Genomic DNA, 22678 nt, shown 5'->3' with positions numbered 1-22678 from the left:
GAACCTGCCTGGACATGTAGAAATGTTCAATATTTCCTATTTTTTACCCTTTGGGATTGCACAGGCTTTATTTAAGTGAATAAAGCCTTTTGAATATTTTTGTGCTTTCACTCACGCATGGCAATTGAAAGCTGACTTGCACATGGCCTGTACCTGACCTTCCAAGTTATGCAGCTTTGAGGGAACATTGTTCTCACACAGTATTAGAAAATCACGCCCCAAAACTGAACTTGGTAGAATATATTAGCCTCAGCTGCTACATCAGCAGAGAAAAAGAAAAACATGCTAATACTTAATGGAAAGCATGTGCCATTAACAAATGCTGTACCTAGTGTTATGGGGCTTATTTAAAATGATCAGAACGCTAAAATACCAATGAATTGATTCACAGCCATTAGACAGTGTGCAAATGTGATTGTTTGATAGCTCTAATAACTATACTTTTTTTAAAAAAGCATTTTTATTAAGGTATTTGAAAGTTTTTATAATACTAATAACAATGACATAAACATGGTATAATAAACATTTCAACCCCCATCCCAATCTTCACACACCCCAACCATAAAACAACAATCCGACCCCCCACACCCATGGAATACTGCATCTGCTGACATTTTAATTTTCTCCGAGAAAGTCGACGAACGGCTGCCATCTCCGCGTGAACCCTACCATTGACCCTCTTAAGGCAAACTTTATTTTCTCGTGACTGAGAAACCCAGCCATGTCACTAACCCAGGTCTCTACACTCGGGCGCTTCGAGTCCCTCCACATTAATAAGATCAGTCTCCGGGCTACCAGGGAGGCAAAGGCCAGGACGACAGCCTCTTTCACCCCCCCCGAACTCCCGGCTCTTCCGACACTCCAAAGATCGCTACATCCAGACTCAGCACCACCCGTGTTTTTAGCACCGTGGACATTGCCTTAGCAAAACCCTGCCAAAACCCTCTAAGCTTGAGGCATGCCCAAAACATGTCGACATGATTTGCTGGGCTTCCCGAGCACCTCGCACACCTGTCCTCTACCCCGAAAAACTTGCTCATCCGAGCCACTGTTATGTGCGCCTGGTGGACTACCTTAAATTGTATTAGGCTAAGCCTGGCACATGATGAGGACGAATTAACCCTACTTAGAGGCGGTTCTGTGGCAGATGCCCTATCTCTCCTCCTAGCTCGTCCTCCCACTTCCGAAAGCTCCTGGTAAATATCGGATACCTTTCCCTCTCCCACCCAGACGACTCTATCCTGTATCCCCCGTGGCGGCAGCAGCGGGAAGGCCCGAATCTGCCTTCTCAAGAAGTCTCGCACCTGCAAATACCCAAACCCATTCCCTGCTGGCAACTCCAATTTATCCTCCAAGGCTTTCAAACTGGGGAAGTTCCCATCTATAAATAGATCTCCCATCCTTCTAATTCCTGCCCTTTGCCATCTCCGGAACCCACCATCCAGCCTACCCGGTACAAACCAATGATTATTATAAATCGGGGTCCAAACCGATGCTCCCTCCACTCTCTTATATCTCCTCCACTGCCCCCAGTTTCTCAGAGCCGCCACCACCACCTGACTTGTGGAGTATCGGGCCGGTGAGTACGGAAGAGGTGCCGTTATCAGTGCTCCAAAACTTGAGTCCTTACATGACACCGCCTCCATTCGCTTCCATACCGACCCCTCCCCACTACCCACTTCCTAAAGACAGCTATATTAGCCACCCAGTAGTAGTTGCAGATGTCCGGCAGCGCCAACCCACCCACCCCATCCCCCCCGACTGCACTCCAGCAACACTTTCTTCACTCGCGGGGTTTTACCCGCCCACACAAGCCCAAAATAACCTTATTCACCCGCTTGAAAAATGCCCTTGGGATGAAGATGGGGAGGCACTGAAAGACAAACAGAAATCTGGAGAGAACCGCTCCAATAACTATACTAAACACAACACCTTTAACCTCTCATAATCGCAAGAAATAAATATATGGGAATGTCTGGATTTCACCCTTCATGGATTTTTAAATTTAATTGTAATGTGCCAAAGCCAGTATTTGTTGCCCTGGAGGTGTTGGTGAGCCACCTTCTTCAATCGTTGATGATCTTGTGCTGTGGGTAAACCCACAGTGCTTTTAGGTGAAGAATTCCAGGATTTTGACTCCATGACAGTAATCGAACAGCAACATATTTCCAAGTCAGAATGGTTCAAGGTCCAGAGGGATATTACCTGTCGCACTTGTTTTTCCTGATGGTAGAGGTCACGGGCTTGGAGGTTACTCTTGAAGTTGAGTTGCTGCAATATATCTTGTAGATGGTATACGTTTAAACGGCCAGTGGTGGAAATGAATATTTAAGGTGGTGTCTGGGGTGCCAATCAAGTGGCCTGTTTTGTCCTGGATGGTGAAGAACTTTGTGTGTTGATGGAGCTGCACTCATCCAGGCAAGTGTAGAGTATTCCATCATACACATTGGCTTATGCCTTATAGATGGTGGACAGGTTTTGGGAAGTCAGGAGATTAGTTACTCTCTGCAGAATTCCTAACATCTGACCTGCACTTGTAGTCAGAGTATTTATGTTGTCGGCCCAGTTCAGCTTCTGGCCAATAGTGATGCCCAGTTGATGGTCGGGGGGTGAGGGGTCAGGGATTACGTGATGGTAATACCTCTGAATGTCAGGGAGAGATGGTTAGATTATTTTTTTGTTGGAGGGTGACCATTGGCTGTCACTTTTGTGGCATGACTGTTACTTGTCACTCCAAGTCTGAAAGCTGTCCAGATATTGCAGTAAGCAGGCATGGATTGCTTCAGAAACTGAGTAGCTGTAAATAGAATGGAATACAGTGCATTCATCAATGAACATCCTCACTTCTGACATCGTGATGGTGCAAAGATCATTGATGAAGCAGCCAAAGATGGTTGGGGCACAATCTCAAGAAACTCTTGCAGCAGTGTTGTTTCGGGACTGAGATGACTGCGCTCCAACCACCATAATCAGCTTCCTTTGTGCTAGCTGTGACTCCAACTAGTGGAAAGTTTTCTCCAAATCCCACTAACTTTAATTTGTCAAGGGCTCCATGGTACTGCACGTAGGTCAAACACTGGACTCAATGTCAAGGGTGTAGTCGAAGGGTATTCGTAAAGATACCAGCAAACTGAAGACACCAGCAAAGCCTGATAGTTAAAAGAGCTAACTCTGTATCAAGCTCAGGACTGTAGAGCAGCAAGGTTGCGGGGGTTTGCAGTGAAAAACAGACACAGGAGCTGATCGTGTAATGGCTGTTGCTGTGCCTTGATCAGACAGTGATTGAACACTCCTGAGAGAAATACGACCCAGAGAGAGAGACACACGATTCGGAACACTCATGAGTAAAATACCGCGATTGATTAGTGCCCGCCCGGAGTACGTGACTTCAAGTATGATCAGTGCAAGGAGACAAAGGAACTTCTGTACCAGGAACAACCATGGTAAGAAGCAGCGTCCTGAGTCCAGGATTCAGAAAGGACACTGGAGTCCATCAAGAGGGAAACTGATCACTTTGCCTATTAACGGGTGGTATTTAGGTTCAAGCCATGAATTTTGATACCTTTTGTACAATAGAGTTTTGATACTTTGTGTAATAGAGCTTCTTATACCCTGGATAGTTGTGTTTTGATACTTTTGTGGTAACCTGGTACGGTACAATAAAGGAGATTGTTGTACAATAATTTGAGTTTTGTTCGGAATGCTAGTTGACCCAAACTGGAGGTGCACAAGAGCAATTACTCCCACCTCATCTCAGGAATTCCGCTTTTTTGAACACATTTGATCTAAAGCTGCAATGATATTTGGAACCAAGTGGTCCTGGGGAATTTGAAATGAACATCAGTGAGCAGGTTATTGATGATTATGTGCCACTTGATCACCCAGTCAACACCACCTTCTATCACTTTTTTGATGATTGAGTGTAGAATGATGGGGCGGGAGTAATGCAACTAGCTGGGATCATAAAACATCCAAATAAAAGTTACCGTTTCTGCATTACATCACCCAAGACAAAAGTTGATTCTACTGGGAGATTTAAATGCCAGAGTTGTACACAACTACACTCTGGAAGGGCATCATGAGGAAAGAAAGACTGGGGAATCAAATACCAGTGGTCTGTTCTTCTTCACCAAGTATGTTAAATATGGATTCACCATCACAAACACACTCTTTGGCCAGAAAGACAAATGCCAAACAACATGGAAACACCCCCCATCCATGTACCTGTGCCTCCTGGATCGTGTCATTGCCCGAGCCCAGAGTAGGATGGATGTGTACATCATCCGAGCCATTTGGAGTACAAATGACTGCTGGACAGTCCATAGGCTTGTACGTTCCACCAAGAGCATATGCTTGGCACCCAAACACAGAATATACTCAAAGAAATCCAGGAGAAGATTTAATATCTACGTTCTCCAATATAAAAATAGCAGAACAATTCCAGGTACAACTTTCTTCCCGTCTTGTTCCCCCAGTCACCAATGATGTCAGTGTGGAAGGGCTTTAGGGCAGGATCAGATATGTGATCCCAGACATTTGAAATCAGTTCATTGGATTGGAATCTTGGGCACCAAGGCTGGTTCAACATGATGAGAAAGAAATATACAAAATTCTCAATCGGAAACACCAAGCCTTCATATTGAAAATCACCCAACATCAGTGTCACTATTCAAATCTGAAGCTGAGAAAATGATGCATGTCATCAAGAAATTCATTTATGGACCAAAAACAAATGGGCTCGGAGCTGAAGACAGCAAACCTCTTTTCTTTTTTGCATAAGATATTTCATTGCAAACATACGCAATATCAACAAAATACGCAGTCCAACAAGGCATAGTTAACAGTTTGTACAATTTTCCCTTTTTAATCCCTCCCCCACTGTGACGAATAGCTCCTCAAATAAAGTCATGAATGGCTTCCACCAGACTTCAAAGCCCTCTTCTGACCCCCTCAAGAGTGATTTAATCTTCTCCAGCCAGAGAAAGTGGTATAAATTCCACCAACCAGGCTGTCACCCCTTTCAAGGTATCGACCTCCAACTCAAAACGATCCTTCGCTGGGCAATCAGAGAGGCGAAGTCCACAACATAGGCCCCCCTCTCCTTCTGCAGCCCTGGCTCTTCCGAAACCCCAAGGATTGCCACCATAGGGTCCGGCCTGACCTCGGCCCTGACTATCCTGGATAACATCCCATACACCACCTCCCAAAAACTCTGAAAGCTGATAGGGAATCGGTGCTAAATTTGAAAAACACATTGCAAAATCAATTAACTAATTAATTAACTAAGTAGAGATGGCTGGGCAGGCGATGTGCTGTAGCTACATGATGTGGGAGCTGGCAGATCCCATTGTGATCTGCAGTGACCACATCTGCAGCAAGTGTTGGCTGCTTGAGAATTTCGGCTAAGAGTTGATGAGCTGGAGTCTGAGCTGCAATAGTCGTAGGGCTGACGGACTTCAGTTATGGGGAGGGAATGGTCACACTGGGGTTTTTCTCCTTGGGGCAGAAAAAACTAAGAGGAGATTTGATAAAGATGTTCAGAATTATGAATGGTTTTGATACACTAAAGAGTTGGCAGAAGGATATGGATTGGCAAGAAAAAACTAGAGACCACCTGAGGAAGCATGTTTTGCACAGTAAGTCACTGTGGCCTGGAAAGCCCGAAAAAGGTGGTGGAAGCAGATTCATTGGTAACATTCAAAAGAAAATTGGATAAATATTTTTAGGGAAAATCTGCACAGGGCAATTGGGAAAGGACTGGAGTGTGGGACTAAATGGTAGCTTCTTCCAAGAGCCAACGCAGGCATAGTGGACCAATGGTCTGCTGTGCAATAGCATTCTATAATCTGAGAAATGAGCCATAATTACTTGGAGGTCAACCAAAGGTACCCAAATAAGTAATTAAAGATAATCTGCCCCACACACATAGGCCTTTCAGCTCAACTGTGTAGACAGTCAACCACCTCCTCTTCGAATTACCCCCATTTCCCCAGCACCCGTAGCCCTCTATTCCCTTGTCCTTCATTTAGGTGTCGATCCTGTCCTTGAACACACCAATGTTTCCTGCTTCACGTGACAGTGAGTTCTGCGTTCTCACCAGTCTCTCTGGAAATAATTTTTTTCTCGATTTTTAAAATTTGATTTGTTTTTGCCCGTTTATACTGGGATTCGCACACAGGTGGAATATGTTACTTCACAGCTTTTATATTTTAAAAGAACTTTATTAGTTCTCCTCTTTGTCTTCTCTTCTACAGAGAAAATAGATCCAGTACGCTTCATCCTTCTTGATAGTTAGGCCTCTCAATTCTTATCGAATGCTTGTAAATCTAGTCTGCACTTTCTCCAGTTTACCAATATTTTTTAAGTATGGAGACCAGAACCGCACACAGTACAGTACACAAGTGTGGTCTAAATAAGGCTCTATATAGTTTTAAAATTACCTCCCAGCTTTTATATTCTACTACTCTTGAAACAAAACCCAGTTTATTTGCACTTCTTATGGCCTCATCAACTTTGTGAAGCAGGCTCAAAGGGCCGAATGGCCTACTCCTATTCTTCGTTTCTATGTTTCTAACTGGTGCAACAACGTTCATCACCCTATCACGTTTCCAAAATCTGAACTGAGGACCAGACTAATGTCAAAAGCAATTTTTATTATATTTCCTTGCATGATAGCTGGTCGGGGCTGGTTCAGCACAGGGCTAAATCGCTGTCTTTGAAAGCAGACCAAGGCAGGTCAGCAGCAAGGTTCAATTCCCATACCAGTCTCCCCGAACAGGTCGCGGAATGTGGCGACTAGGGGCTTTTCACAGTAACTTCATTTGAAGCCCACTTGTGACAATAAGCAATTTTCATTTTCATTTCAGACACTGCAACACATCCGGGAAGGGGGAGAGTTACCTGGACATCAGGAAGCAATCACACCCCATAGTCACCCCATACGCTCAGTGGTCAGGGGCAGCAGGGTATGATTGCAAGTGAGGCAGGTAGAGGGACCCTGAATTCAGGAATGGAGGAGGCTCAGCTCTTGACCTTGTCCAACAGGTATGGGGTACTTGCTCCCCGTGAGGAAAAGGGCTGTAGGGAGGATGAGCTAGCTGACCACTGCACTGTAGTACAGGAGGCCATTCACGAGGGCGGAGCAAAATGACAAATGATAGTTATAGGGGATTCTAGAACTAGGGAGATTGATAGCATCCTTTGTAAGCAGGACCGAGAGTCCCGCATGGTATATTGCCTGCCCGAATGCCAGTGAGGGACATCTCTGACCGGCTTGAAAGGATATTGGAGTGGGAGGGGGAGGATTCAGTTGTTGTGGTCCATGTTGCGATAAACAACATAGGCAAGAAGCAAGAAATTAACTTGTTTTTTTTTTAAAAGAATATTTTATTGAAAATTTTTGGTCAACCATCACAGTACATTGTGTATCCTTTACACAATAATATAACAGTATAAATAACAATTACCTGTTTTGTAAACAAAGAATAAATAATATATAACAAAAACGAAAACTAAAACTAAATGGCAACTGCCTTGTCTCAGATAAACACTCTCCAAAAATATGGTTTAACAATCCAATATACAATTATTTATAGCAACGACCTATACATATTATACATATATATTAATAACCCTGAGACTCCTTCTGGTTCCTCCCCCCCCCCCCCCCCCCCTCCCCCCTGGGCTGCTGCTGCCTTCTTTTTTCCATTCCCTCTATCTTTCTGTGAGGTATTCGACGAACGGTTGCCACCGCCTGGTGAACCCTTGAGCCGATCCCCTTAGGACGAACTTAATCCGTTCCAGCTTTATAAACCCTGCCATGTCATTTATCCAGGTCTCCACCCCCGGGGGCTTGGCTTCCTTCCACATCAACAGTATCCTGCGCCGGGCTACTAGGGACGCAAAGGCCAAAACATCGGCCTCTCTCGCCTCCTGCACTCCCGGCTCTTGTGCAACCCCAAATATAGCCAACCCCCAGCTTGGTTCGACCTGGACCCCCACTACTTTCGAAAGCACCTTTGTCACCCCCACCCAGAACCCCTGTAGTGCCGGACATGACCAGAACATGTGGGTGTGATTCGCTGGGCTTCTCGAGCATCTCGCACACCTATCCTCGACCCCAAAAAATTTACTGAGCCGTGCTCCAGTCATATGCGCCCTGTGTAACACCTTAAATTGAATCAGGCTTAGCCTGGCACACGAGGACGATGAGTTTACCCTACTTAGGGCATCCGCCCACAGCCCCTCCTCAATCTCCTCCCCCAGCTCTTCTTCCCATTTCCCTTTCAGCTCATCTACCATAATCTCCCCCTCGTCCCTCATTTCCCTATATATATCTGACACCTTACCGTCCCCCACCCATGTCTTTGAGATTACTCTGTCCTGCACCTCATGCGTCGGGAGCTGCGGGAATTCCCTCACCTGCTGCCTCGCAAAAGCCCTCAGTTGCATATACCGGAATGCATTCCCTTGGGGCAACCCATATTTCTCGGTCAGCGCTCCCAGACTTGCGAACTTCCCATCACAGTAACTTCATTTGAAGCCCACTTGTGACAATAAGCAATTTTCATTTTCATTTCAGACACTGAAACACATCCGGGAAGGGGGAGAGTTACCTGGACATCAGGAAACAATCACACCCCATAGTCACCGCATTGCAGCGGGTCCTTTTCCTTCTTTAGGAGAAGCGATATCGTTGCCTCAGACATAGTCGGGGGCAGCTGTCCCCTTTCCTTTGCCTCATTAAAGGTCCTCATCAGTAGCGGAGCGAGCAAGTCCACATATTTCCTGTAAAATTCAACTGGGAATCCATCCGGTCCCGGAGCCTTCCCTGCCTGCATGCTCCTAATTCCTTTCACTACTTCCTCTATTTCAATCTGTGCTCCCAGTCCCACCCTTTCCTGCTCCTCCACCGTGGGAAATTCCAGCCGGTCCAGAAAGCCCATCATTCTCTCCCTCCCATCCTGGGGTTGAGCTTCGTATACTTTTTTATAAAATGCCTTGAACACTCCATTCACTCTCTCCGCGCCCCGCTCCATCTCTCCTTCCTCATCCCTCACTCCCCCTATTTCCCTCGCTGCTCCCCTTTTCCTCAATTGGTGGGCCAGCAACCTGCTCGCCTTCTCCCCATATTCGTACTGTACACCCTGTGCCTTCCTCCACTGTGCCTCTGCAGTACCCGTTGTCAGCAAGTCAAATTCTACGTGTAGCCTTTGCCTTGCCCTGTACAGTCCCTCCTCCGGTGCCTCCACATATTGCCTGTCCACCCTCAGAAGTTCTTGCAGCAACCGCTCCCGTTCCCTACTCTCCTGCTTTCCTTTATGTGCCCTTATTGATATCAGCTCCCCTCTAACCACTGCCTTCAGCGCCTCCCAGACCACTCCCACCTGGACCTCCCCATTGTCATTGAGTTCCAAGTACTTTTCAATGCACCCCCTCACCCTTAGACACACCCCCTCATCTGCCATTAGTCCCATGTCCATTCTCCAGGGTGGGCGCCCTTCTGTTTCCTCCCCTATCTCTAAGTCCACCCAATGTGGAGCGTGATCCGAAATGGCTATAGCCGTATACTCCATTCCCCTCACCTTCGGGATCAACGCCCTTCCCAAAACAAAAAAGTCTATTCGCGAATAGACTTTGTGGACATAGGAGAAAAACGAAAACTCCTTACTCCTAGGTCTGCTAAATCTCCACGGGTCTACTCCTCCCATCTGCTCCATAAAATCTTTAAGCACCTTGGCTGCTGCCGGCCTCCTTCCAGTCCTGGGCCTCGACCTGTCCAGCCCTGGTTCCAACACCATATTGAAATCTCCCCCCATTACCAACTTTCCCACCTCTAGGTCCGGGATGCGTCCTAGCATACGCCTCATAAAATTGGCATCATCCCAGTTCGGGGCATATACGTTTACCAAAACCACCGTCTCCCCCTGTAGTTTGCCACTCACCATCACGTATCTGCCCCCGCTATCCGCCACTATAGTCTTTGCCTCAAACATTACCCGCTTCCCCACTAATATAGCCACCCCCCTGTTTTTCGCATCTAGCCCCGAATGGAACACCTGCCCCACCCAACCTTTGCGTAGTCTCACCTGGTCTATCAGTTTCAAGTGCGTTTCCTGTAACATAACCACGTCTGCCTTAAGTTTCTTAAGGTGTGCGAGTACCCGTGCCCTCTTTATCGGCCCGTTCAGCCCTCTCACGTTCCACGTGATCAGCCGGGTTGGGGGGCTTTTTACCCACCCCCCCCTTGTCGATTAGCCATCCCCTTTTTCCAGCTCCTCACCCGGTTCCCACGCAGCTGTGTCCCCCCAGGCGGTGCCCCCCCGCCCATCCCACCCCATACCAGCTCCCCCCTCTCCCCAGCAGCAGCAGCCCAATAATTCCCCCCTCCCACCCCCCCCGCTAGATCCCCCACTAGCGTAGTTACACCCCCCATGTTGCTCCCAGAAGTCAGCAAACTCTGGCCGACCTCGGCTTCCCCCCGTGACCTCGGCTCGCACCGTGCGATGCCCCCTCCTTCCTGCTTCCCTATTCCCGCCATGATTATCATAGCGCGGGAACCTAGCCCGTGCTTCCCCCTTGGCCCCGCCCCCAATGGCCAACGCCCCATCTCTTCCACCTCCTTTCCTCCCCCCACCACCTCCTGTGGAAGAGAGAAAAGTTACCACATCGCAGGATTAATAACATAAAACTCCTCTTTCCACCCTTCTTCGCCCCCCCATACTCGCCCCACCACTTTGTTTCAAACATTCTTTTTTTTAATAACCCGCTCATTCCAATTTTTCTTCCACGATAAAAGTCCACGCCTCATCCGCCGTCTCAAAGTAGTGGTGCCTCCCTTGATATGTGACCCACAGTCTTGCCGGTTGCAGCATTCCGAATTTTATCTTCTTTTTGTGAAGCACCTCCTTGGCCCGATTAAAGCTCGCCCTCCTTCTCGCCACCTCCGCACTCCAGTCTTGGTATACGCGGATCACCGCGTTCTCCCACTTACTGCTCCGAGTTTTCTTTGCCCATCTAAGGACCATCTCTCTGTCCTTAAAACGGAGGAATCTCACCACTATGGCTCTCGGAATTTCTCCTGCTCTCGGTCCTCGCGCCATCACTCGGTATGCTCCCTCCACCTCCAGCGGACCCGCCGGGGCCTCCGCTCCCATTAACGAGTGCAGCATCGTGCTCACATATGCCCCGACATCCGCTCCCTCCGCACCTTCAGGAAGGCCAAGAATCCTTAGGTTGTTCCTCCTCGCGTTGTTCTCCAGCGCCTCCAGCCTTTCCACACATCGTTTATGGTGTGTCTCGTGCATCTCCGTCTTCACCACCAGGCCCTGTATGTCGTCCTCATTCTCGGCAGCCTTTGCCTTCACGACCCGAAGCTCCCGCTCCTGGGTCTTTTGCTCCTCCTTTAGCCCTTCGATCGCCTGTAATATCGGGGCCAACAGCTCCTTCTTAATTTCCTTTTTGAGTTCTTCCACGCAGCGATTCAAAAACCCGTGTTTTTCAGGGCCCCATATTAAACTGCCACCTTCCGACGCCATCTTGGTTTTTGCTTGCCTTCCTTGCCGCTGCTCTAAAGGATCCACCGTAATCCGGCCACCTTCCTCTCCTTTTTCCATCCGTATCCAGGGGGGATTCCCTTCTGGTTCACCGCACAGTACTTTTAGCCGTTAAAATTGCCGTTGGGGCTCTTATTAAGAGCCCAAAAGTCCGTTACACCGGGAGCTGCCGAAACGTGCGACTCAGCTGGTCATCGCCGCACCCGGAAGTCAAATTAACTTGTTGTAGGCACTGATTGTTCTTCAGACTGGAGGATTGTAGTGTTCCCCTGGGTTCTGTGCCAGGGCTACTAATTTTTACATATACAAGATAACTTGAATATTGGAACACAGGATAACATTTCAAAATTGTCCAATGATACTAAACTTAAAGGTGTGGCAGACAGTGAGGATGATGCAAACAGACTGCAAAAGGACATAGAATATAGGGGCAGCACGGTAGCATAGTGGTTAGCACAGTTGCTTCACAGCTCCAGGGTCATAGGTTTGATTCCCGGCTTGGGTCACTGTGGAGTCTGCACGTTCTCCCCGTGACTGCGTGGGTTACCTCCGGGTGTTCCGGTTTCCTCCCACAGTCCAAAGATGTGCGGATTAGGTGGATTGGCCGTGTTAAATTGCCCTTGGTGACAAAAAGGTTAAGCGGAGGTTACTGGGTTACAGGGATAGGGTAGAGACGTGGGCTTGATGAGTAGGGTGCTCTTTGTAAGGGCTGGTGCAGACTCGATGGACCGAACGGCCTCCTTCTGCACTGTAAATTGTATGAAAATAGTAGAATGGACACAAGACATTGAATAAGAAGTCTGAAGTATGCATTTTGACAGTAGAAATAGGGAGAGGCAATTGATTAAATGGCACAGTTGTAACAAATGTACAGGGATGGAGACCTTGGAGGTTTCTTGTGCATAGGTCTTTGAAGGTGGCAGGGCACACTGAAAGAGTAGTTGGCAAATAAGGGCGGCACAGTGGTTAGCACTGCTGCCTCACAGCACCAGGGACCCGGGTTCAATTCCGGCCTCGGGTGACTGTCTGTGTGGAGTTTGCACGTTCTCCCTTGTCTGCGTGGGTTTCCTTTTGGTGCTCCGGTTTCCTCCACAGTCCAAAGATGTTTAAGTTAGTTGGATTGGCCATGCTAATTGCCTCTTAGTGCCAAAAAGGTTAGGTGGTGTTGCGGGGATAGGGTGGAGGTGTGGGCTTAAGTAGGTTGCTCTTTCCAAGGGCCGAATGGCCTCTTTCTGCACTGTAAATTCTATGATTCTATGCTAAGACCAGGAAAGAGGACCTGTTGAGGGATCAGGCAGGCACTAGGAACTAAATTAAAGAACAGGTCCTCAAGGGTTATAATCTCTGGATTACTACCTATGCCATGTCTGAATTGGCATAAGGATAAGAAAATTAGGCAAGTAATGACCACTGAAGGAGTGGTGCGGAAAGAAGGGTTTGATTTCATGGCGCATTGGCACCAGTATTGGAACAGGAGGGATCTGTACCGATCTGGGACCAGTGTTCTAGCGGAAAGAATAAATAGGATGGTCACAAGGACTTTAAATTAGCAAGTGCGATGGAAGGGAACGATAAAACTACGGGAAGTATAATGGTTAATGGGAAGCAAAGCAGCAGGTTAGCACGTGGGGAGGTGGGTTCAACTGAATGGAAAACTAGGAAAAACGTTAAAGGGAAGAAGAACTCAGGAGATGTTATTAATGGAGGTGTTAGGATTCAAAAAGGAGGGCAGCACGGTGGCACAGTGGTTAGCATTGCTGCATCTGGGAGCAAAGACCTCATGGTGAAGCAGTTGAGGAACAGTGGAGAACCTTCCGAGCGATCTTTCACAGTGTTCAGAAAAGGTTCATACCGACAAAAAAGAAAGACGGTAGAAAGGGGAAAAATCGACCGTGGATATCTAAGGAGGTGAGGGAGAGTATCAAATTGAAGGAAAAAACATACAATGTGGCAAAAATTAGTGGGAGACTAGAGGACTGGGAAGTCTTTAGGGGACAACAGAAAGCTACTAAAAAAGCCATAAAGAAGAGTAAGGTAGACTATGAAAGTAAACTGGCTCAGAACATAAAAGCAGATAGTAAAAGCTTCTACAAATATATAAGACAAAAAAAGAGTGGCTAAGGTAAATATTGGTCCTTTGGAAGACGAGAAGGGAGATTTAATAATAGGAGACGGGGAAATGGCTGAGGAGCTGAACAGGTTTTTTGGGTCAGTCTTCACAGTGGAGGACACAAATAACATGCCAGCGACTGATGGAAATAAGGATATGATAGGTGAGGACCTTGAGATGATTGTAATCACTAAAGAGGCAGTATTGAGCAAGCTAATGGGGCTAAAGGTAGACAAGTCTCCTGGCCCTGATGGGATGCATCCCAGAGTGTTAAAAGAGATGGCTAGGGAAATTGTAAACGCACTAGTGATAATTTATCAAAATTCACTAGACTCTGGGGTGGTCCCAGAGGATTGGAAAGTAGCAAACGTGACACCACTGTTTAAAAAAAGGAGGTCGGCAGAAAGCGGGTAATTATAGGCCGGTAAGCTTAACTTCGGTTGTAGGGAAAATGCTGGAATCTATCATTAAGGAGGAAATAGCGGGGCACCTGGAGGGAAATTGTCCCATTGGGCAGACGCAGCGTGGGTTCACAAAGAGTAGGTCGTGTCTGACTAATTTGGTAGAATTTTCTGAGGCCGTTACCAGTGCAGTAGATAACGGGGAGCCAATGGGTGTGGTATATCTGGATTTCCAGAAAGCTTTTGACAAGGTGCCACACAAAGGGGAGGGGGGGGGGGGGGTGGAACCAGAAGGACACTCAGGGATGTTAGTGTACATGTATAATATGTATAGGTTGTTGTTATAGGTAATTGTATATTGGACTGTTGAATTGTATTTTTGGAGAGTATTTATTTGGGACAAGGCGGTTGCCATTTAGTTTTGTTTTTTTAATTTTGATGTTGTTTATATATTATTTATTTCTTGCTTAAAACTGGCCATTGTTATTTATATTGTTATATTACTGTGTAAAGGATACACAATGTACTGTTATGGTTGGCCAAAAATTTTGAATAAAATATATTTTTTAAAAAAGAAAGCAGAGAGTGGGGATAAATGAGTGTTTCTCTGGTTGGCAACCTGTAACTAGTGGGGTCCCTCAAGGATCAGTGTTGGGCCCGCAGTTGTTCACAATTTACATAGACGATTTGGAGTTGGGGACCAAGTGCAATGTGTCAAAGTTTGCAGACGACACTAAGATGAGCGGTAAAGCAAAAAGTGCAGAGGATACCGGAAGTCTGCAGAAGGATTTGGATAGGTTAGGTGAATGGGCTAGGGTCTGGCAGATGGAATTCAATGTTGTCAAGTGTGAGGCTATCCATTTTGGGAGGAATAACAGCAGAATGGATTATTATTTAAACGGTAAGATGTTAAAACATGCTGCTGTGCAGAGGGACCTGGGTGTGCTGATGCACGAGTCGCAAAAAGTTGGTGTGCAGGTACAACAGGTGATTAAGAAGGCTAATCGAGTTTTGTCTTTCATTGCTAGAAGGATGGAGTTCAAGACTAGTGAGGTTATGCTGCAATTGTATAAGGTGTTGGTGAGGCCGCATCTGGAGTATTGTGTTCCATTTTGGTCTCCTTACCTGAGAAAGGACATATTGGCACTGGAGGGAGTGCAGAGGAGATTCACTAGGTTGATCCCAGAGTTGAGGGGATTAGATTATGACGAGAGGTTGAGTAGACTGGGACTGTACTCATTGGAGTTTAGAAGGATGCGGGGGGATCTTATAGATACATATGAAATTATGAAGGGAATAGATGGGATAGATGCGGGCAGGTTGTTTCCACTGGTCGGGGAAAGCAGAACTAGGGGGCATAGCCTCAAAATAAGGGGAGTTAGATTTACGACGGAGTGTAGGAGGAACTTTTTCACCCAAAGGGTTGTGAATCTCTGGAATTCCTTGCCCAGTGAAACAATTGAGGCTCCTTCTTTAAACGTTTTTAAGAAAAAGATAGATGCCTTTCTAAAGAATAAAGGAATTCGGGGATATGGTGTACGGGCCGGAGAGTGGAGCCGAGTCCACAAAGATCAGCCATGATCTCATTAAATGGCGGAGCAGGCACGAGGGGCCAGACGGCCTACTCCTGTTCCTAATTCTTACGTCACAGCACCGAGGACCCGGGTACGATCCCGGCTTTGGGCCACTGTCCATGTGGAGTTTTCACATTCTCCCCGTGTCTGCGTGGGTCTCACCCCCACAACCCAAAAAGATGTGCAGGCTAGGTGAATTGACCACGCTAAATTGCCCCTTCATTCAAAAAAAAGAATTGGGTACTCTAGATTGATTTCAAATAAGGTTTAAAAAACTAGCATACGGGCACTTTATCTGAATGCTCGTAGCATTCAAAATAATGTAAATGAGTTGACGGCACAAACCATCGTGAATGAGTACATTTTAGTGGCCATTACAGAGACATGGTTATAGGGTGGTCACGACTGGAGTTAAATATCCAGGGGTATCAGACTATTCGGAAGGACAGACAGGAAGGTAAGGGAGGTGGTATAGCGCTGATATTTAAGGATGACATCAGGGCGGTAGTGAGAGATTATATAAATTCTATGGAGAAAAAGGTTGAATCCATTTGAAGGAAAAGTCATTGGTAGACGCAGTCTATAGGCCACTAAATAATATCACGGTGCGGCTGGCAATAAATAAAGAAATAACTGATGCATGTAAAAATGGTATGGCAATTATCATGGGGGATTTTAATGTACATGTCGATTGGTCGAACCAGGTCGGTTAAGGCAACTTGAGGAGGAGTTCATAAGAATGTATCCGCGATAGTTTTCTCAAACAGTATGTAATGGAACCTACGAGGGAGCAAGCTATCCTAGATCCGGTCCTGTGTAATGAGACAGGAATAATTAATGATCTCATAGTTAGGGATCCTCTCGGAAGGAGCGATCACAGTATGGTTGAATTTAAAATACAGATGGAGGGTGAGCAGATAAAATCCAATACCAGTGTCTTGTGCTTAAACAAAGGAGACTACAATGGGATGAGGGAGGAGTTGACTACAGTAGACTGGGAGCAAAGACTTTCGAGTGGGACAACTGAGGAACAGTGGAGGACTTTGAAAGTGATTTTTCACAGTGCTCAGCAAAAGTATATACCAGTGAAAAGGAAAGACTGTAGGAAAAGGGATATTCAGCCATGGATATCGAAAGAAATAAAGGAGGGTACAAATTGAAAGAAAATGCAAACAAAGTGGCAAAGATTGGTGGGAAACTAGAAGATTGGGAAATCTTTAAAAGTCAACAGAAAGCCACAAAAATAACTAAGAAAAGTAAGCTAGATTAAGAGAGTAAACTAGCTCAGAATATAAAAACAGATAGCAAAAGTTTCTACAAATATATAAAACGCAAAAAAGTGGCTAAGGTCAACATTGGTCCTTTAGAGGATGAGAAGGGAGATTTAATAATGGAAAATGAGGAAACGGCCGAGACATTGAGCAGGTATTTTGTGTTGGTCTTCACAGTGGAAGACACAAATAACATGCCAATAATTGATGGCAAGGAGGCTATGGCAGATGAGGACCTAGAAACAATCATTATCATGATTATTAAGGCGGTAGTGTTGGGCGAGCGAATTGGGCTAAAGGTAGACAAGTCTCCTGGCCCTGATGGCATGCATCCCAGGGAACTAAAAGAGATCGTGGGGGGAAATAGCAGATGCACTTGTGGTAATTCACCAAACTTCGCTGGACTCTGGGGCAGTTCCGGCAGATTAGAAAACAGCAAATTTGACGCCACGGTTTTAAAAAGGAGGTAGACAAAAGGCGGGTAACTTAGGTCGGTTAGCTTAACTTCAGTAGTGGGGAAAATGCTTGAATCTATCTTCAAGAAGAAATAGCAAAACATCGGGATAGAAATTGTTCCATTGGGCAGAAGCAGCATGGGTTCATGAAAACAGGTCATATTTAATTAATTTACTGGAATTCTTTGAGGACATTGCGAGCGCAGTGGACAACGGTGAACCCGTGAGTGTGGTGTAATCTGGATTTCCAGCAGGCATTCGACAAGGTGCCGTACAAAAGGGCCGGCACGGTAGCACAGTGGTTAGCACTGTTGTTTCACAGTGCCATGGTCCCAGGTTCGATTCCCGGCTTGGGTCGCTATCTGTGCAGAGTCTGCACGTGTCTGTGTGGGTTTCCTCCAGGTGCTCCGGTTTCCTCCCACAAGTTCCAAAAGACGTGCTGTTAGGTATTTTGGACATTTTGAATTCTCCTCAGTGTAACCTATCAGACGCTGGAATGTGGCAACTATGGGATTTTCACAGTAACTTCATTGAAGAAGTATTAATGTAAGCTTACTTGTGACAATAATAAAGATTATTATTAGATGATTTGGAATTGGGGACCAGTTGTAATGTGTCAAAGGTCGCAGATGACATGAAGATGAGTGGTAGAGCAAATTGTGTAGAGGACGGAGTCTGCAGAGGGATATAGATAGTTCAAGTGAGTGGTCAAGGGTCTGGTAGATGGGAGTACAATGTTGGTAAGTGTGAGGTCATCCATTTTGGTCGGAATAACAGCGAAATATACTATTATTTAAATGTTAAAATATTGTGGCATGCTGCTGTGCAGAGGGACCAGAGTATCCTTGTGCATGAATCACAAACAAATTGGTTTGCAGGTGAAGCAGGTAATTAAGAAGGCAAATGGAATTTTGTCCTTCATTGCTAGAGGGATGGAGTTTAAAAACAGGGAGGTTATGTTGCAGCTGTATAGGGTGCTGGTGAGGCCACACCTGGAGAACTGTGTACAGTTTTGGTCTTGTTAATTGAGAAAGGATGTACTGGCACTAGAGAGGGTGCAGAGGAGATTCACCAGAATGATTCCGGAGATGAGAGGATTGGCTCATGAGGAGAGACTGAGTAAACTGGGACTATACTCATTGGAATTTAGAAGAATGAGTCGGGATATCATAGAAACATATAAAATTAAGAAGGGAATAGATAAGATAGAAGCAGGAGGTTGTTTCCACAGACGGATGAAACTAGAATTAGGGGGCATAATCTAAAAATAAGGGGGAGCTGATTTAGGACTGAGTTGAGGAGGAACTTCACCCAAAGGGTTGTAATGTGTAATTCCCTGCCCACTGAAACAGTTGAGGCTACATCGTTGGATGTTTTTAAGACAAAGATAGATAGATTTTTGAACAGTAAAGGAATTAAGGGTTATAGTGAGCGGGCGGGTAAGTGGAGCTGAATCTACAAAAACATCAGCCATGGTCTTATTGCATGGCGGAGCAGGCTCGAGGGGCCAGGTGGCCTACTCCTGCTCCGAGTTCTTGTGTGACAGCTGGAACAATGAATAGTGTAAAAATGAACAATAGGCATTAAAAAAGGAATCCAGAGTGCTCCTGAGGACGAAGGAAGATGCAAGCCTTTTCTTTTACGTGCCACCTTTCTGGTGATATTATCTAACTCCAGTTAATTGGTCCCTGGCTTCTCCTTCCAACTTAACAGATACTAATTTAGGATCTGCAAATTCAACCAGTTGACATTGACTTTCTGAATCAAAATGTTACATATAGGAACATAGGAGTAGCAGTGCGGCATTTGGCCCTTGAACGGTTCAACCATTCAATGAGATCACAGCTGATATACAGCTTACCTTTGCCCCATATCCTTTAACACCTTTGGTTAACAAAAGTATCAATCTCAGGTTTAAAAAATAACAATTAATTTTGCATCAATTTGTCTTTTGTGGAAGTTACAAATTCCACCACCCTCTTTAATTTTCTTAATTTCATTTCCCGGAAGTCCCGAAAGGACTCGCTCTAATTTTTAGACTATATCCACTCATCCTTGACTCCCCAACCAGAGGAAATAGTTTCAATGTATCTATGCTTACCTACTTCCCCATAACATCCAAAATACATTCGGAATAGAAACGCAAGGCATTTAACTCAATATTTCTTTAACTTCATTTCTGTAATAAGAGAAGCAGTGATCTTTTCTGGAGTCAATTTCTTATCAGGCCTTTTGTCCTGGACCATTCAGTTGAGTTTCATGAGAAAATTCAGCAAGACTTGTAAATGGAAGGAATTTCTAACCTGAGATTTTTGCAAATGAGAGAAAGGCTCACCTGATTCACTACTTCAAAGTAGATCCCCAGTGTAGTGCAGGGATCTAAACTGCAAATTTTCCACTGGCATGTACCACCTACACCCAGCTCCTAAAGGAACAGAAGACTGTGGAACTTATTCAAATACATGGCTGTTTGAATTGTCCATAAAACACATCAAACTCAATAAAAATCAATCCTGGGCACACATCATGCGTGTTGCAAAAACAGATTAATTACTTCAAAAAGTCTTTAAGTACAGCAAAATACATATTGATTAGAAAATTTAGAAAAAATATAAAGTACTCTTAAATGGTTCATAATTTTAAACTTGCATTCACACTCTGCATAATCTAAACATTTAGATTATTTTCCTACTTGTATTCATAGGAAGATTAAAAGATGTGTTCCAAATATCAAGCTATATCACCAGTTGTCCAAAGCTGTTTTTTTAAAAAAAATCAACAGATAAATTAAAAGCTTCAATGGTTATACACTTGTTTTTCTACTCAGTGATTAGCTGGTGATTTATAAACAAACTATTAGCTCCATGTTAACTTACGATGCCAGATAGTCACATATTCCATGTATCAGAGTAAACCCAAACTTACATTTTCAGACACAGAAGTGCCTTTGGAGTTCAAAGACACACAGGTCCCAATTGCACCAGCAATCTTCAGTTCTCGAGTTGTCTAAAGGGAATAAATTATTTCAGAGATGGGAGTCAGTGTAGTGAATACAATCTTTTCTCACAAATATGTTCCTGAAAGAACAAACATTAATAAAATGCAAGGATTTGGAATATTAGTGTCATTATTCTCAAATGTATTAGGTCAGACAATTCTTTAATCAATTGACAGATAAAACTTCAAAAGTAGCTAGATATCACCCAAGCCAAAGTACCTTTACATCAAAGTACTTCTCAGCAGGAGTAGTACGGTCTGCTATCAACACATAATGAATGAACTTGTGTTTAGGATAGAAGACAACATTGGCACTATAGTTTTACCTCACGCTGGGATGGAACAATCTGCGAATAAAAAGAATCCCCAACAAATCCAAATTCACCTGTGGACTTGTTGATTCAAATCAGCTACAGCTAAATTGACTGATTACTGTATTGCTAAAGATATCTTCAGCAGCTACAAAATGAAGTAAATAAGGCACCAGACACAGAATCAATCGTTCACAAACTTTAAAACACTTTGACAGAAAAGCATATTTCCTTCTAATAGAACAGCACCGCAATTCTGAAGAGCCTGTTTTGTATGTTTTCTTCCAGCTTCTTCAATTGGCTGCTGTCCTACAGGTAATGCTCCCTATTGGATTCCAGAGTGGTATACAACACGCATCATCTCAACCAATTGTTAAATGTAAGCAAATTATGTTTCATGGATGTGAACCGAGCCTGGCCCTAGCATTGAGGTTTGCTAGTGTCACACGGGAGGGTTTAAACTAGTATGGCAGGGGGGTGGGCACGGGAGCAATAGGTCAGAAGGTGAGAGCATTGAGGGAGAACTAGGGAATAGGGACAGTGGGGCTCTGAGGCAGAGCAGACAGGGAGAAGTTGCTGAACACAGCGGGTCTGGTGGCCTGAAGTGCATATGTTTTAATGCAAGAAGTATTACGGGTAAGGCAGATGAACTTAGAGCTTGGATTAGTACTTGGAACTATGATGTTGTTGCCATTACAGAGACCTGGTTGAGGGAAGGGCAGGATTGGCAGCTAAACGTTCCAGGATTTAGATGTTTCAGGCGGGATAGACGGGGATGTAAAAGGGGAGGCGGAGTTGCGCTACTGGTTCGGGAGAATATCACAGCTGTACTGCGGGAGGACACCTCAGAGGGCAGTGAGGCTATATGGGTAGCGATCAGGAATAAGAAGGGTGCAGTCATAATGTTGGGGGTTTACTACAGGCCTCCCAACAGCCAGCGGGAGATAGAGGAGCAGATAGGTAGACAGATTTTGGAAAAGAGTAAAAACAACAGGGTTGTGGTGATGGGAGACTTCAACTTCCCCAATATTGGCTGGGACTCACTTAGTGCCAGGGGCTTAGACGGGGCGGAGTTTGTAAGGAGCATCCAGGAGGGCTTCTTAAAACAATATGTAGACAGTCCAACTAGGGAAGGGGCGGTACTGGACCTGGTATTGGGGAATGAGCCCGGCCAGGTGGTAGATGTTTCAGTAGGGGAGCATTTCGGTAACAGTGACCACAACTCAGTAAGTTTTAAAGTACTGGTGGACAAGGATAAGAGTGGTCCTAGGATGAAAGTGCTAAATTGGGGGAAGGCTAATTATAACAATATTAGGCGGGAACTGAAGAACATAGATTGGGGGCGGATGTTTGAGGGCAAATCAACATCTGACATGTGGGAGGCTTTCAAGTGTCAGTTGAAAGGAATTCAGGACCGGCATGTTCCTGTGAGGAAGAAGGATAAATACGGCAATTTTCGGGAACCTTGGATAACGAGAGATATTGTAGGCCTCGTCAAAAAGAAAAAGGAGGCATTTGTCAGGGCTAAAAGGCTGGGAACAGACGAAGCCTGCGTGGAATATAAGGAAAGTAGGAAGGAACTTAAGCAAGGAGTCAGGAGGGCTAGAAAGGGTCACGAAAAGTCATTGGCAAATAGGGTTAAGGAAAATCCCAAGGCTTTTTACACATACATAAAAAGCAAGAGGGTAGCCAGGGAAAGGGTTAGCCCACTGAAGGATAGGCAAGGGAATCTATGTGTGGAGCCAGAGGAAATGGGCGAGGTACTAAATGAATACTTTGCATCAGTATTCACCAAAGAGAAGAAATTGGTAGATGTTGAGTCTGGAGAAGGGTGTGTAGATAGCCTGGGTCACATTGAGATCCAAAAAGACGAGGTGTTGGGTGTCTTAAAAAATATTAAGGTAGATAAGTCCCCAGGGCCTGATGGGATCTACCCCAGAATACTGAAGGAGGCTGGAGAGGAAATTGCTGAGGCCTTGACAGAAATCTTTGGATCCTCACGGT

General features: G+C 45.3%; 1 protein-coding gene across 3 annotated transcripts in view; it reads right to left on the bottom strand.

Annotated features, from left to right (window-relative positions):
* The window catches only part of LOC140423147 (protein transport protein Sec23A), a 95588-nt gene that overhangs the window by 26481 nt on the left and 46429 nt on the right, over positions 1-22678 (bottom strand). For all 3 annotated transcript variants that reach the window (XM_072507755.1, XM_072507756.1, XM_072507754.1), the window contains exons 11-12: positions 20292-20372; positions 19702-19791 (exon numbers count right to left, since the gene is read on the bottom strand). In XM_072507755.1, the coding sequence (XP_072363856.1) occupies positions 19702-19791; positions 20292-20372 (171 nt within the window). The remainder of the gene's footprint in view (positions 1-19701; positions 19792-20291; positions 20373-22678) is intronic.

The sequence above is a fragment of the Scyliorhinus torazame genome, chromosome 1 (assembly GCF_047496885.1).
Source record: "Scyliorhinus torazame isolate Kashiwa2021f chromosome 1, sScyTor2.1, whole genome shotgun sequence".
Lineage (NCBI taxonomy): Eukaryota > Metazoa > Chordata > Chondrichthyes > Carcharhiniformes > Scyliorhinidae > Scyliorhinus > Scyliorhinus torazame.
The sequence above is the reverse complement of the archived record's forward strand: the minus strand, read 5'-3'. Positions and strand labels throughout refer to the sequence as shown.